Raw genomic sequence first — 15,673 nt, forward strand, 5'->3', positions numbered from 1 at the left:
TATGAGACTCATGAAAAATATGTTTCTAAAAGTAACATTTAAAATTTATGTGGTCAGGTTTGGCCTAATGTTTGAAAATATTTACAAAGCATGTAAAAATCTGAACTACTGGCAAGCAAAAATACATTTGTATAGTTGAGCCATCATGTATACTGTATGAAATCTTTATATGAAAGATATGACATTTCCAATGTTATGACTCGTAGCATTTAAGTGAGAGAAATTACCTGGACTGGCTGTGGGGGAGTCCACTGAACGAGACTCACTACTTCCTCCAGCGCTTTCTGAGTCACTGCACATCCCTCCTCCACCAGCACTGCCTGAACTCCAAGCCCGCTGCGAGCCCTGTGGCCTTACTGCTACAACACACACACACATAAGCAATTCAGTATGACTGCCTGATCTATGACATGTCTGAAATTCAAACTGGAGAAAAGAGTAATATGTGAAGTGTCTGTGACTGGCAGAATCTGTTATGGGATGGACAGCAGCTCATGTTTTGTTTCACACTGAAAAGCTCTTTACATTGTCCACTTAACATTACTTAACTTGACAACCATTATATTTGCCTATTTCAGACTGTTTAAGACATGAAGTTTCTGCAGTTTCTCAATTATATTAATTGCCTATTTACACATTTCAATATTAAAGGGATAGTTCACCCCAAAATGACAATTCTCTCACTATGTACTCACCCTGATGCCATTATAAATGTGTATGACTTTCTTTCTTCTTCTGGACACAGAGAGTTTTAGAAGGATTTTTCAGCTCTGTTGGACCATACAATACAAGTGAATGGTGGCAAGAATTCTGAAGCTCCAAAAAGCACATAAAGTAATCCATACAACTACAGTGGTTTAATCCAGCCAGTCTTCTGAAGCGATATGGTAGGGTTGGGTAGGGCTTGACATTTACACCTGCTCATCCGTCAAATGCAGAAAGAAATCGGCATTGGCAGGTAACTCCATTGCCCTTAGAAGCCACTTTAGTGGCCACAGCCAAAGCAAATGTAATTGTATTTATATCATGTTCAGGCTCGTGTATGTTTCCATTTATGGAAAAAGGTGCAATGATGAAAGTGAATGGTAACTGAGTTTAATCTACCCAACAACTCCTTTTGTACTACATGGAATTATTAATTGAGAAAGTTGTAGTTAAAGACTATTGTTTAGGCTATTAGCTTTTCATAACAAATAAGTATATTTTTTAGAAAGACCATCTACATTAGTCTAACCACATAATGTGGAGCCATCCATGGTCTGACCTGTGGTTATGGCCTTATTATTGCAAATGCCACTAAAAAAATAATGTAAGAACAATAGTAAACATTTATGAAGGCAAGTACTTAATTTAGAGATGTTAAAGGAGTTAAAAGGGATTAAAGTCTGGACTTCTGTGGACAAATGGACAAATTATTGACATATTTTCCTCCTGTTCTATCCTACTCCTGTTCTTTTTCAAATAAAATGCCCAAAGAAATGCATGCAGTTACAGTCTCCAGTTACGTTTTGGGGATTTTGGCTATTGTAAATATTGAATGGCTTAGTGACTTTGGAATACCACTAGCCACAGTGGCCAGTGAGCCAAGACATTAATGTCAAGCCCTAGGTATGGGTGAGAAACATATCAATATTTAAATATTTAATACAATTCCCAATGCATTCTAAGTCCTCGTGGTGGCGTAGTGACTCGCCTCATTCCGGGTGGCGGAGGACGAGTCTCAGTTGCCTCCGCGTCTGAGACAGTCAATCCACGCATCTTATCACGTGGCTTGTTGAGCACGTTACCGCGGAGACCTAGCGCGTGTGGAGGCTCACACTATTCTCTGCGGCATCCACGCACAACTCACCACGCGCCACACCGAGAGCGAGAAACACATTATAGTGACCACGAGGAGGTTAACCCAACATGACTCTACCGACCCTAGCAGCCGGGCCAGTTGGTTGCTTAGGAAGCCTGACTGGAGTCACTCAGCATGCCCTGGATTTGAACTTGCAACTCCAGGTGTGGTAGTCAACGTAAATCCTTTTCTTTATAAATATTCTTCTCCCGGCCCGGTAGGTGGCGATATGCACAAAGAATGGGAGTCACCAAAATCAAAAGAAGAAACATGTGAGAGTGAAAGTGGAGATTTACAGTCAGAAAAAGGACTTAAATATCAATCTGCTTCTCACCACACTTATATCGCTTATGATCATATCGCTTCTGAAGACATTGATTTAACCACTGGAGTCATATGGATTACTTTTATGCTGCCTTTATGTGCTCCATAAAGGCATCATAAAAGGTCACTTGCCTTGTATGGACCTACAGAGCTGAAATATTCTTCTAAAAAATCTTTGTTTGTGTTGATCAGAAGAAAGAAAGTCATACACATCTGAGATGGCATGAGGGTGAGTAATTGATGAGAGAATTTACATTTTTTGGTGAACTATCCCTTTAAGCTAAACCTTCACCTGGACTGAGGCCAGACTAAGATTAATTTATTTAAGTGGGAGGTATTACTCTTACAAAAATGTAATCTTGTTAAGTATCTGCCTTAAACGATGACTCATAATTAAATTTAGAGTTATCAAAATAAAGTTCTCCCTCATGCCTCTTAATTCATGAGCAATATGGTTCCACTTCCCATTCATTTTAAATTCTCATCCTATAAGGCATGAAAGTCAGTGTGTCAGTTTAGAGCTCCACTCTCATGGTTTTGCTCATATCTAAGCAATGATTCCTAAGTCTGGATAGGCTGTTATCCAGCAGGCTGATAATGTCACAGCATCAGGGGCTTTTTGAAAGCTTAGAACTGATGGGTTTGGACCTAAATCCCGAGAGCTGGTAGCCTTCGTCCAGGCTGTGAACAGCCAGTGCTGGGTTAAAAACCTACAAATGACGCATCAAGCCAGAAAACTAATGAGCTGGACATGATGCCAAATTTGACAAACAAAATATATCCAGTAGTGAAAAGCATCCTGGAGCAACCTGATGTTAATCCTCTAGGGAGCACATTGTTTCCAACGATGGAATATTTTTTTCCCATTAGATTTTTTTTTTACATAAAAAATATGCAATAACAAAAGTAAAATAGATTTTGAGTAGATTGAGTGGATCATCATCATGGAACACCCGATGATTGGTCTGATTGGTCAATCACAACATTCTGTGGCCAAATATTTTTATATAATCACTGGTAAAATATATCTTTGACAGTTGTCCCTGACAACATGATTCTTACACTGCTGGTTTCATCTCTTGTTTTACTCCGTGGTTTCTTTTGCGTCACATAATAAGACAATTTCAGCTCAAATAAGTTTTTGTGTACATTTTTTTTGTTTTATTTACTTATTTGGTATGAAGCTGTGTTCCCAAATAAATGTTGCCAAATGAGCAGTGTTTCCCAACCTTTTTTAACGTAACTATCCCCACAGCACCATCATTGAGGTTCAAGTACCCTTTCATCGACACAAAAGCAAAGATGTATACCAAAGGTTAAATATAATTTATATACTGTAAATATATATATATATATATATATATATATATATATATATATATATATATATATATATATATATATACACACTATATTGCCAAAAGTATTCGCTCATCTGCCTTTAGACGCATATGAACTTAAGTGACATCCCATTCTTAATCCATAGGGTTTAATACGACGTCGGCCCACCCTTTGCAGCTATAACAGCTTCAACTCTTCTGGGAAGGCTTTCCACAAGGTTTAGGAGTGTGTTTATGGGAATTTTTGACCATTCTTCCAGAAGCGCATTTGTGAGGTCAGACACTGATGTTGGACGAGAAGGCCTGGCTCGCAGTCTTCGCTCTAATTCATCCCAAAGGTGCTCTATCGGGTTGAGGTCAGGACTCTGTGCAGGCCAGTCAAGTTCTTCCACACCAAACTCTCTTATCCATGTCTTTATGGACCTTGCTTTGTGCACTGGTGCGCAGTCATGTTGGAACAGGAAGGGGCCATCCCCAAACTGTTCCCACAAAGTTGGGAGCATGGAATTGTCCAAAATCTCTTGGTATGCTGAAGCATTCAGAATTCCTTTCACTGGAACTAAGGGGCCAAGCCCAGCTCCTGAAAAACAACCCCACACCATAATCCACCCTCCACCAAACTTCACAGTTGGCACAATGCAGTCAGACAAGTACCGTTCTCCTGGCAACCGCCAAACCCAGACTCGTCCATCAGATTGCCAGATGAAGAAGCGTGATTCGTCACTCCAGAGAATGCGTCTCCACTGCTCTAGAGTCCAGTGGCGGCGTGCTATACACCACTGCATCCAACGCTTTGCATTGCACTTGGTGATGTATGGCTTGGATGCAGCTGCTCGGCCATGGAAACCCATTCCATGAAGCTCTCTACGCACTGTTCTTGAGCTAATCTGAAGGCCACATGAACTTTGGAGGTCTGTAGCGATTGAAAGTTGCCGACCTCTGCGCACTATGCGCCTCAGCATCCGCTGACTGTCATTTTATGTGGCCTACCATTTCGTGGCTGAGTTGCTGTCATTCCCACTCGCTTCCACTTTGTTATAATACCACTGACAGTTGACTGTGGAATATTTAGTAGCGAGGAAATTTCATGACTGGACTTGTTGCACAGGTGGCATCCTATCACAGTACCATGCTGGAATTCACTGAGCTCCTGAGAGCGGCCCATTCTTTCACAAATGTTTGTAGAAGCAGTCTGCATGCCTAGGTGCTTCATTTTATACACCTGTGGCCATGGAAGTGATTGGAACACCTGAATTCAATTATTTGGATAGGTGAGCGAATACTTTTGGCAATATAGTGTATATATATATATATATATATATATATATATATATATATATATATATATATATATATATATATATATATACACACACATTCATACACTATACACCGATCAGCCACAACACAACTTGTTCAATGAACTGTTGTATATAAGCAATATCACACAAGCAAGAGTGCGATATGGCCCTTCCGGCCGAATGCCATAGGAAATCACAGCAGTGCTGATTTAGGGCCATATAGCACGATTGCGAGTGTGATATTGCTTATATACAACAGTTCAATGAACAAGTAAATAAAAAAAAATTAGGAAAAACTTAGTGTGGTCATAAAAAACACATCTGTGCATGGAACTACTTTCTTACGCCATGGATCAGAATCTGCTGTGGCTGGTTCAAAACTAATTATGCATCCAAGCCTCTCAAAAAGATCACTTTAGAACTACTAGTATCACGGCTTGGGCTGTATCTAACAAGTTATTGGAGAAACAAGTCTTTTGCCTCCACCTGCAGGCTAAAATATGTAATGTCACAATATTAAATGTAAAGCGACAGATAGCTCTTAACACATCTGTACTGCTCTTACACTTTAGTTTAGAATGGTACGAACACAAGCGGAGTGATATACACAGTGAAGTGTATTCACAGTGTGTATCACTCCGCTTGTGTTACACACAGTGAAGTGTATTCACTGTGTGTATCACTCCGCTTGTGTTCATACCATTCTAAACTAAAGTGTAAGAGCAGTACAGATGTGTTAAGAGCTATCTGTCTCATGGAACGTCTCTCGTCCAATCAGATTCGAGGACCGGAACTAACTGTTGTGTATATATATATCAGAAGCAGAAGCCTTTAGAAGCCTTTATTTTTGTCACACATTATACATTTGCACATATACAGTGAAATTCTTTTTTTCACATATCCCAGCTAAGACGGGGTCAGAACATAGGGTCAGCCATGGTACGGTGCCCCTGGAGCAGATAGGGTCAAGGGCCTTGCTCAAGGGCCCAACAGTAGCATCTTGTCGGTCAGTAACCCAGAGCCTTAACCGCTGAGCCCCAAATATGTGTGTGTGTGTGTGTGTGTGTGTGTGTGTATATTGGGGTGTAAACTGCAAGTTTCATCATAATTCAATCTTATATCTATACTCTTAGCCAACAATACGATGTTTGCCGATACCTCGAAGTCTGCCGCAATGCAATTTTGATTCAGTTGAGGGGCCTGTGATCGTTATTACGATATCATGTGCCTATTTTACACAATCACATTTGTTATTTTACAAATGCAACCAAAATATTATTTGAATATTTTATTGATCTCTCTGAACAACAGTGCAAATCCAGTATCCCATTGGGACATCCACAACAAAATAAGGTACTTTAGTTGTTGAAGAAAAAAAAATGATAGAGCTAAATAAATAATATAAAAAAATTCAAGTCAAACACATGTGATCATTACTCATTTGATGACAGCTCAGTGCCTTAAACACTAGTGAGGGACTATTTGTCATCTCTACAACAGTCAAGTAAGTCTGTCAATCCAAAATAGTTACATACCCACAACTTGTTTCCAACAGGAGAGTATAAGCTATCAGTGTCTTTTCTTGGACTAAACATCCGCAGTTGTATTGAAAAATTCTGTTAGAGTTTACTGTGATAAATGTTAGTAAGAGTGTTGATCTTTAGATGTAAAAAGTCTTGTAATTGATGCTGGTGCAGGGCAGGTGTTTTCTCTTTCCCTCGTCAGCGCTGTTTAGCATATCGGAGATGTAACCATTTGATATAGTTGAATTTCCATATAGCACTTTAAAATAGAAATTCCCATGTGGAATTCCAATGGATCACATGCATGCATATTGAGGGAAACCTGATTTAATCGTGCATATGAGCCGTTATTCGCTATCCTGTCACCGGAGCTCACATTTGAGGCAAGAACAGTTGACGGGCGTGCACGGATAGAGCAAAGCACAACTTCAGGATTCAATCACCCTGCGCACATCCGTGTCCCACATGAGAAGAATATTTAGTGCTTTTAAAATGAGATGAATATCAACAGGTTGCTGCATCGCCTGACAGAAATGTGTATGGACGTGGCTGGCATGAGGGTGTAAAAATGAATGTGCATCTTAAAAAATATACATGAATGTTTACGCGTTGAACTGATGACAATGCATCATTAGTTATCCAGATAGATGGATCATTACACCCCTAATATATATACAGTTTGGCTTACATGTTTATTTTATACAGTATATTGTTAGGCCTGCATGTTTATTGTTTACATACACAAACTAATTACAAGTATTTACACTGATATGTAAAACAAATGCTAAAATGGTACTGTATCTTTAAGAAAACCGGCATTTCCCACTGATCTATATCAGTGGAAGTTCTGCATTTTGTTTTGGTTGAGCCAATATTAACGAGAGTGGACTGGCACAGGTTCTTAATGTTTACTTTAGTTGTTTTTTATCAACAACTGACTGTAAAGAACAGAAAGGTTATTAAAAGAGACATTATCAATGACAAATGGATTGCGTGGATCTTGTCTTTGATCCACTTTGATGAACTTCACATATTAAAAGATCGATCTAGGGATTTTAAGAATAGATATCAAGTTCGTTCAAATGAAGATCGCAATGAATTCTGTTATTTTTAGTTTAAGTCATACATTTTGTTTTATAAGTTCAGCATAGCAAAATCCAATTCTTTTGGAGAACCCCCTAGAACCTGCTTACATAACCCCTGTGGTGGGCATACCCCAGGTTGTGAATCACAGCCATAGAGAGTTAACTGTCTCAAGGGCATAATGGTGATAGTTCATAGATCATCCCTTGCGGGATTTGAACCAGTGAGCGAATCTTTAAATTACCAGACCAGATGTTTAACCACTAGGGTACACTACCTCCTACCTTGTATGTCTACACTGCTATTGGAGCGTCTCTCTGCAATCTTGGCCTTGCAGGGTCGTACAGTCCCCTCGACCTCATCTGCGCTGGGGTTATCCCCAGATGTAACAGAGCCCTGGGACAGGTTCCCATGGGAAGAGTGGGTACTGCTCACAGACCTCTTATGGAAGGACATTCTGGAAAGGATAGACATGCTTTATAAAAACACTGCAGGCACAACAACTGGAGCAGAAATTAACCAGGGCTAAGGGAAAAAATACACAAACATTTAAAATGTGGGGGCATTTTCTATTTTATCTGTTACAGTGCTGTGAATCAGTACACTCCTGATTTCTTCTGCTTCTGTGTATATCTCATACTAAATTGTTTCAAAACTTAAAACAAAATCTAACATAAAACAAAGGCAATCTGAATAAACATAAAATACATTTTTTAAATGATAATGTAATTTATTGAAGCAAAAAAATTATCCAATACCAACTGGGCCTGTGTGCAAAAGTATTTGCACCCTTAGTTACTTAATCCCTAAATCTATGAAACTGCATTCATAATGGGTTTCAGCTGGACTAGACACACCCAGGCCTGATTACTGCCAGCCCTGTTCAATCAAATAAACACCTAAATATAACTTTTCCAGCAGCATGAAGTTGGCTAAAAGGTCTCACCCAGTAGCACACTATGCCAAAGTCGAAAGAAATTACAGAAATGATGATTGAAATACATCAGTCTGGGAAGGGTTACAAAGCTATTTTTGAAAGGCTCTGGGACTCCAAAGAACCACAGTGAGAGCCATTATCTCCAAATGGAGAAAACGTTACACAGTAGTGAACCTTCCCAGAAGTGGCCGACCTTCCAAAATTCCTCCAAGAGCACAGCGACAACTCATCCAGGAAGTCACAAAAAAGCCAAGGACAACATCCAAAAATTGCAGACCTCTCTCGCATCAATAAAGTTCATGACTCCATTATCAGACAGACACTGGCCAAAAATGCCATCCATGGAAGAGTGGCGAGGCGAAAACCACTGCTAACCCAGAAGAACATTAAGGCTCGTCGGAATTTTGCCAAAACACACCTTGTTTTTGGGAGAATGTTCTGTGGACTAATGTCGAAAGTATAACTGTTTGGAAGACAGGGGTCCCGTTACATCTGGCGTAAATCAAACACAGATATCCACAAAAAGAACATCATACCTACGGTCAAGAATTGTGGTTGTAGTGTGATGGTGTGGAGATGCTTTGCTGCTTCAGGGCCAGGGCGACTTGCAATAATTGAAGGAAACATTCTGCTCTCTACCAGAAAATCCTAAAGGAGAACGTCCGGTCATCAGGCCTTGAGTTGAAGCTCAAGCGCAACAGGATTATGCAGCAAGACAATGATCCAAAGCCCAGGAGTAAGCCTACCACTGAATGGCTCAAAAGAAGCAAAATTAAAGTCTTGGAGTGGCCTAGTCAAAGTCCTGACTTGAACCCGATTGAGATGCTGTGGCAAGACCTTAAACGGGCAGTTCATGCTCAAAAACCCTCCAATGTGGTTTAAAACAATTTAATATGAAAAATACACAAAAACAGAATAAATAAATTTTCACAGCACTGTATCTAACATTTGACAGACTTCATAATAGGGCTGGGCGATATATAAAAAATATTTTAAGGATAATAGCTTTAAACAATATTGCGATATCTGATTACATTGTCAACCCCCTTGCCGAGGGTCGATGAATTTTTTTGCTTTATCGATTTTGCTTTAAAATTTTTATTCATTTATTGAAACACGAACAATATAAACAAAAGACATTTCTAAATTCAAATTGCACTTTAAGTTAAACGAAAATAGCAATAAAATAATGAAATGATCAAAAAAATCTTATATAATCACCTCCCCAAATCCAAACATTTACTCCAACGGCTCCATTTGCCATCACGCAAGCATCCGTAAATGACACCAGGTGCAAAATTACAACTAGCCAACAGATTAAGAACTAAAGACAATTATAAATGTAAAGACAATAATATTCCAAATAAATAAGCCTAATAAATTCCCTTGTGTTCCCAAAATAATGCTGCCAAATGTGTGCTCTTATCAAATTTGTGTTTGTGTTGCGCTTTGGTAATAGCCTACAGTTAATGCTGCCTAAAGAAAAGAAAAGAAAACTCAATTTTAGGTTCAAGGTGAACATGTCTTGGATTACTTTATGATTTAATCACTTTCGTCTTTGTTTCTTTAATAGAAAGATATATATTACTGAACCTGCAGAGTTGCGTTCACAATGCATGCTAACCGCGTGGAAATCAAGTGAACTAAAGTCACAGCATCTCCTGAGATGATCATAGATCATTTGCAGCATTCTCACAGATGACATTATTCTTGAAAACAGTTTTCAGATGAATGAAACATGCACTTGTTCCATGAGACAGGCTCACGCTGCACGCCGACATGCGTGTGTTCCACATGACAGGCTCGTGCTACACGCCTCTGAACAAACAGTGAAACAGACTCGAGCATTGTCGGCTTGTCTTTTGCCTGTTCTTAAAAATATAATAAAGTTTCTTCAAGCGCATGTCTTTGTGACTAACAGCATTTCTTGTCATGTGTCACTCCGAGACACCTTACAGGTTGCCCACCTGTTGCGGGTAGATGAGTAAAATTACCTGTGCATAAAATACCTGAATTTGGACGAGGAGTTTGTGAACTTGATTCAGCCTCGTTGCATTTTGTGGGTGGCAGGTGCTAGTTTCACACCTTGGCCACTGTTTAATATATTTGCTGACTTCCCACATCCATGGTTTTGCCATTTCCCGATATTGTTGATCATTGTCTGTTCGCAATCGGCATCGGGATCTTTGTAAGACAACGTCGATATCTGTTTACATCATCTTATCACCCAGCCCTACTTCATAATATTCTATTTATGGGATTAGTGCTTTTGCAGACACTGCAGTGACCTGTAGCAGTCAGATATCTGTATCCACTGTTTCAGAATCAAGTTTAGATAATATGAAGTGGATTTAATGGAAAAAAAACTCTGAACACATTGAATCTGAAGAAAACTCCACCAACAACTCTAAAACTTTAAGCAGCAATTACAAAATTTACACTTCTACAAAATTTGATCATGCTGCATAAATGAACATAACTTTGTGTTTTATGTAGTTAGAAAACTATGCCCACATACAGGTAAAAAATGCCCCTGATAATCAATTACAGGGGGCAAATATTACCCGTAATCTAAAAGTTCATTACTGACACTATTCTGTACTACGTTTGACATTTTTTTACCAATTAATTTCCATGAAATATATATATTAGGTAACATAATATATTGGACCCCAAGGATACTAGTAAAAAACAGAGGTTTGTATTCAACTTATATGTTGCTTTTTGAAGACATAGTATTATAGAGTTCTTGTTGGCAACACGTATTGAAAACAAGTTAATTGAATGAAAAAAAGTTCATTTCTAACTTTGCACAACAGGTTTAGAATTTATTCTCTGTTTATTTTGCAAAGGGTTACTTATAAGGCAGGCATGAGATTTAAATGCACAGTAATGAGATGTGATAGCACTGGCCAGTATTTTTGTATGTGGGTGTGAGTGCAGCTAGTGTGATTCAGAGGTCGAGCTGAAGAGAGTTTACACAGAACAGTGATTACCGAAGCTTAAACTCTTGTGTAAACAGAGCAGTCAAAATGGTTGTTTCATTCATACTTTGTCCTGAGGAGATGCAAACAATGCACGCCTCTCTTTGGCACGCACGAAAACTAGAGCTCTGCTGTGAGTGGGACTTACCCAGTTTTTGAGGAAGCGGTGATGTCCTGAGACAGAGACTCTAGCCACACACGCTCTTTGGGCAGGCTGCACACGAACTCAGAATAGCACTGACCAGGCTCATACTTTTTGGCCTTTTCGCACAGAGCTTGGTAGTTGACAGGCAGAGACACAGTTTGAGCCTGTTGCATCTGGAACCAGTTCACTGTCACCTACAGAGAGTTCATAAGAATTTTCAGTATGCAATAGTGGAAAAAATTTTCATTGTTTTGCTTAAAAAGACTAAGCATATCTACAGGGTTCCCATATATTTTGACCAATAAATTTCCATAACTTGATTACTGGATAATGATTTATAAAGGGATAGTTCACCCAAAAAAAGAAAAGAATATGTCATCATTTACTCATGTTACTCTTGCCCTTATGTTGAAAAGCAGTGAAACACAAAAGAAGCCAAATTTTAGGTGTGACGGCCTCAGTTACCATTCACTTTAATTTTTTTAATCATAAGATGCAACAGAAATGAATGGTGACTGAAACGTATATTCTACTAAATATCTATTTTTGTGTTCCACAGAAGAAAGTCGGTCATTCAGGTTTGAAACAACATGAGGGTAAGTAAATTATGACAGAATTTTTTTAAAATAATTTTTTAAACATTGCACTCACAAAAAAGCATAAGACAAACTATATTCACTACTTTTTAAGATTTTATTAAGTACCATGAATTTTCCAGGTCTGAAAATCCCAATTTTAAAATTCTTTGATATTTACAGATTGTCTATGACTGTGGGAACCCTGTATACTGTATAGTAATGGTGTAATGAGAGGGATACAGACCGCTTTGAGGGTCAGGTCACATTGGAAGACCAGCTTGCGTAACTGAGCGAGGATCTCACTCTTGGCGTTAGACAAGCTGAACTTCTTTGCCTCTAGATCAGCCACACATGTTCTATACTGCTCCTGCGCTTCCTCTGCCTAGAGTCACCACACAAACAGACTGTGAGCCAAAAAAAAACAAAAAAACAGTGGCACAGTGTTTTAAGTAAACTGCTTTAGTTAAAGCTGCTGTGTAATTTCTGTGCCACTAGCGGAACCAAACAGAATAGCCAATATAATGACTGTTCCCTTACGAATCAGTACACCTGACATTGCGTCACTAAGCTGACGCTATGGTGAGTGTCCTTCTACATGACCTAGTTGAAACCTTTCTACAATAACGTCAGGATTGGCTATGGTGTTTAAGCCCCGCCCTTTTAGGTGCAAAGCTGCGGTATAAAAGCGGGCGCGCAAATACTATTCCTCAGAATTTCTTACTTCAAGACAGCAATTCATCTCTTGTCTAGAAGCCTTCTACTACTTCGCCGTCGATATACACGAGTCAGCAGGCGGGATCTTCACGGCAACGAGAAGACTCTCCGCTCCCCTGCAGTGTTCCGGCAAACATTTACTCCGCCTTGCCGCTTCGCTGGTGAATGGGCCGCTTCAGCATCCTGATTCCCCGGGAATATAAGCTATTGTTGATATTGTGTGTGTATATGTGTGTGTGTGTGTGTGTGTGTGTGTGTGTGTATATATATATATATATATATATATCTAAAAGAGCCGCTTACATGTTCGCGTCTTTTTAAAGATATCATTGCGTAAGTGTTCCTTATGCGAGGGTGTCTTCCCGCTGTCAGATCAGCATGAGAGCTGCATTCACTGTCTGGGCTGTGCCCACGCAGAGATAGCTCTCATGGAGACAGACTGCCCTCAATGTGAGGGCATGAGTCTCAAGATTCTTCGCTCGTGAATCGCCCTCGTTCTGAGGGACAATTCAGCCTTTCGCACCCTCCCACCCGCATCTTCTGTGACTCCTGAGGGATTACACGAGGAGGCACGGCGGGGCCGCGAGGTCAAACAGAATGAATTTGAGGTGGACCTCTTGCCGGCACACGCCCCGCGAGCCCCTCAATCTCCATGTACAGTGTCTATGCCGATACAGTATGTACATGACGAGCTTCGGCCCTCTGCAAGAGCATACAACCTTGTCACGTTCGGCGGTTCTGATGCTGGGGATGATGATGTTATGACTCTCACTGCATCTGGCGTGTGGTCAATGGAGGACATTGCCGCCCCTTCCCCCAGCAAGGGCAAGGAGCATGCACACGGCACTGACAAGAAGATGCTTTGCGTCCTTTCAAGGGCGGTCAAAGAGCTCGGTTTCGAGTGGTCTCCGCCAAAGGAACCTCAAAAATCGCGCCTTGATGAATGGTGACCTCGTTCCGCAGATCTGTCCTGTTCTTCCCAGAAGTTCATAATAACTGAAAAAATCCTGCCGTGCACCCTATTCAGCTCGCTCGCAGTGATTCCACACGGTAGTGGCACATCTCTGCCCGGCGAGTAGTAGGGCAGGGAAATCACGGGCCGTTCATCCTTTCAAGCCATGTCGACTGACGTCCGCACTGGCTAAAAAAGCATACTCAGTGGCGCGCCAAGCTGATTCAGCACGCCACGCGATGGTGGTGCTCCAAGTTTTCCAAACTAAGCTCATCAAGCAAATGGATGAGCAAGGCTACGATCCAGAGACATTAAAAGAGCTTCGCACCACCCGGACGTGTTGCGAACCACGAAAGTCACTGCACAGGCCATTGGCAAGTAAATGGGCAACCTGGTGGTTTTGGATCGTCACATCTGGCTGACCCTCACGGAAATGCGTGACACGGAAAACGCCGCTCTATGCACGAGGCGCTCACACTTTTTCAATAAAGAGCTCTTTCCCAATTCAAAGCCCAGACAACATGCACAACCGCTTCCCAATGGTGAGCGGCACATTATATCATACAATGAACAATCCAAATTGCCCTCTGTCACATTACGCAGATGCGTGGCGAGCCTTTACTAGCATTTTCAACTGGGTGCTAAAAACGATCGAACATGGTTATATGATCCAATTTGCACCTCGGCCACCTCACTTCATCGGCGCTTTGCAATCTGTGGTCCGACCACAGAATGTGCCGGTGTTACACGCAAAGATTCACAGTCTCCTCGCAAAAAACACAATAGAGACTGCCCCAGACTGCGACACACACAGCGGAATTTACAGCCGTTATTTCCTCATTCTGGAGAAGGATGGCGGGCTTCGGCCCATTCTAGTTCTGAGATGCTTGAATCGTGCGTTCGTGACACGCCAATTCAAAATGTTAACCCAGAAACAGATCTTATCGCACATCCGTCCTCAGGACTGATTTGTGTCAGTAGATCTGAAGGAAGCGTACTTCATGTACCAACTGCACCAAGTTACAGGCGGCTTTTTAGATTTGTTCCATCGAGGGGATTCTTTTCCGAGAATGCTGGATTTTATGGCAGCATCCGCAGTTATACCGTTAGGTCTGTTACACGTGAGACCTCTCCAGTACTGGCTCAAGCGATGTTCCACATTGCACCTGGAGCCTTGGCTGCGTGTGCATCACGGTGACTCGCTGCTGTCTGGCTGCTCTAGCACCATGGACAGCACCGGCCTTCTACCAACAGGGTGTTATGCTGGGCCAAATTTTCAGAAGGAAAGTGCTGACCACAGATGCATCCAACACAGGTTGGGGCGCGGTGTGTGATGGATGCCCGACTTTCGACACCTGGACAGGTGCGAAACGGGCGTGGCACATCAACCGCCTAGAGCTACTGGCTGTCTTTCTAGCTTTGAGAGCTTTTCATTCCGACATCTTGAATCACCACATTCTGATTCATTCGGACAACACAACAGCAGTGGTGTATATAAGTTGCCAGGATGCACTGGCCCACGAATGGCCGGCGAAACGCAAGCATGCATTTCCCCCAGTTCGCCTCCATTCTGTCATCAGCAAAGTCTGAGTGGACATGGAAACAGTTATGTTAATTGCACTAAAATGGCCCAATCAGTCCTGGTTTCTGGAGATGGTAGAAATACTGGACGGGCCTCCATGGGAAATACCACTGAGAAGAGACCTGCTCTCTCAAACACAAGGCATGATTTGGCATCCCCAGCCAGAGCTGTGAAGCCTACACATGTAGCCTCTGAAAAGAGCACAGCGGACAAGCAAGAACTGGTTCAGTCTGTTATGAACACCATTTTACAGGCTAGGGCACCGTCCATGAGACGCCTTTACGCACTTAAATGGAATATGTTCACTAATTGGTGATTTTCACATGGCAAAGACCCAGTGAACTGCCCCATACCTGAAATTCATACATTC

General features: G+C 41.2%; 1 protein-coding gene across 5 annotated transcripts in view; it reads right to left on the bottom strand.

Annotated features, from left to right (window-relative positions):
* arhgap29b (Rho GTPase activating protein 29b) overlaps positions 1-15,673 on the bottom strand; it is a 61,480-nt gene that overhangs the window by 10,438 nt on the left and 35,369 nt on the right. For 4 of the 5 annotated variants that reach the window (XM_051697447.1, XM_051697445.1, XM_051697444.1 and 1 more), the window contains 4 exons: positions 12,300-12,437; positions 11,481-11,671; positions 7,696-7,868; positions 228-359 (listed from right to left, as the gene is read on the bottom strand). In XM_051697447.1, coding sequence (XP_051553407.1) covers positions 228-359; positions 7,696-7,868; positions 11,481-11,671; positions 12,300-12,437 — 634 coding nt within the window. The remainder of the gene's footprint in view (positions 1-227; positions 360-7,695; positions 7,869-11,480; positions 11,672-12,299; positions 12,438-15,673) is intronic. The other variant, XM_051697446.1, reaches the window with a different exon arrangement.

The sequence above is a fragment of the Myxocyprinus asiaticus genome, chromosome 5 (genome assembly GCF_019703515.2).
Source record: "Myxocyprinus asiaticus isolate MX2 ecotype Aquarium Trade chromosome 5, UBuf_Myxa_2, whole genome shotgun sequence".
Classification (NCBI taxonomy): Eukaryota; Metazoa; Chordata; class Actinopteri; order Cypriniformes; family Catostomidae; genus Myxocyprinus; species Myxocyprinus asiaticus.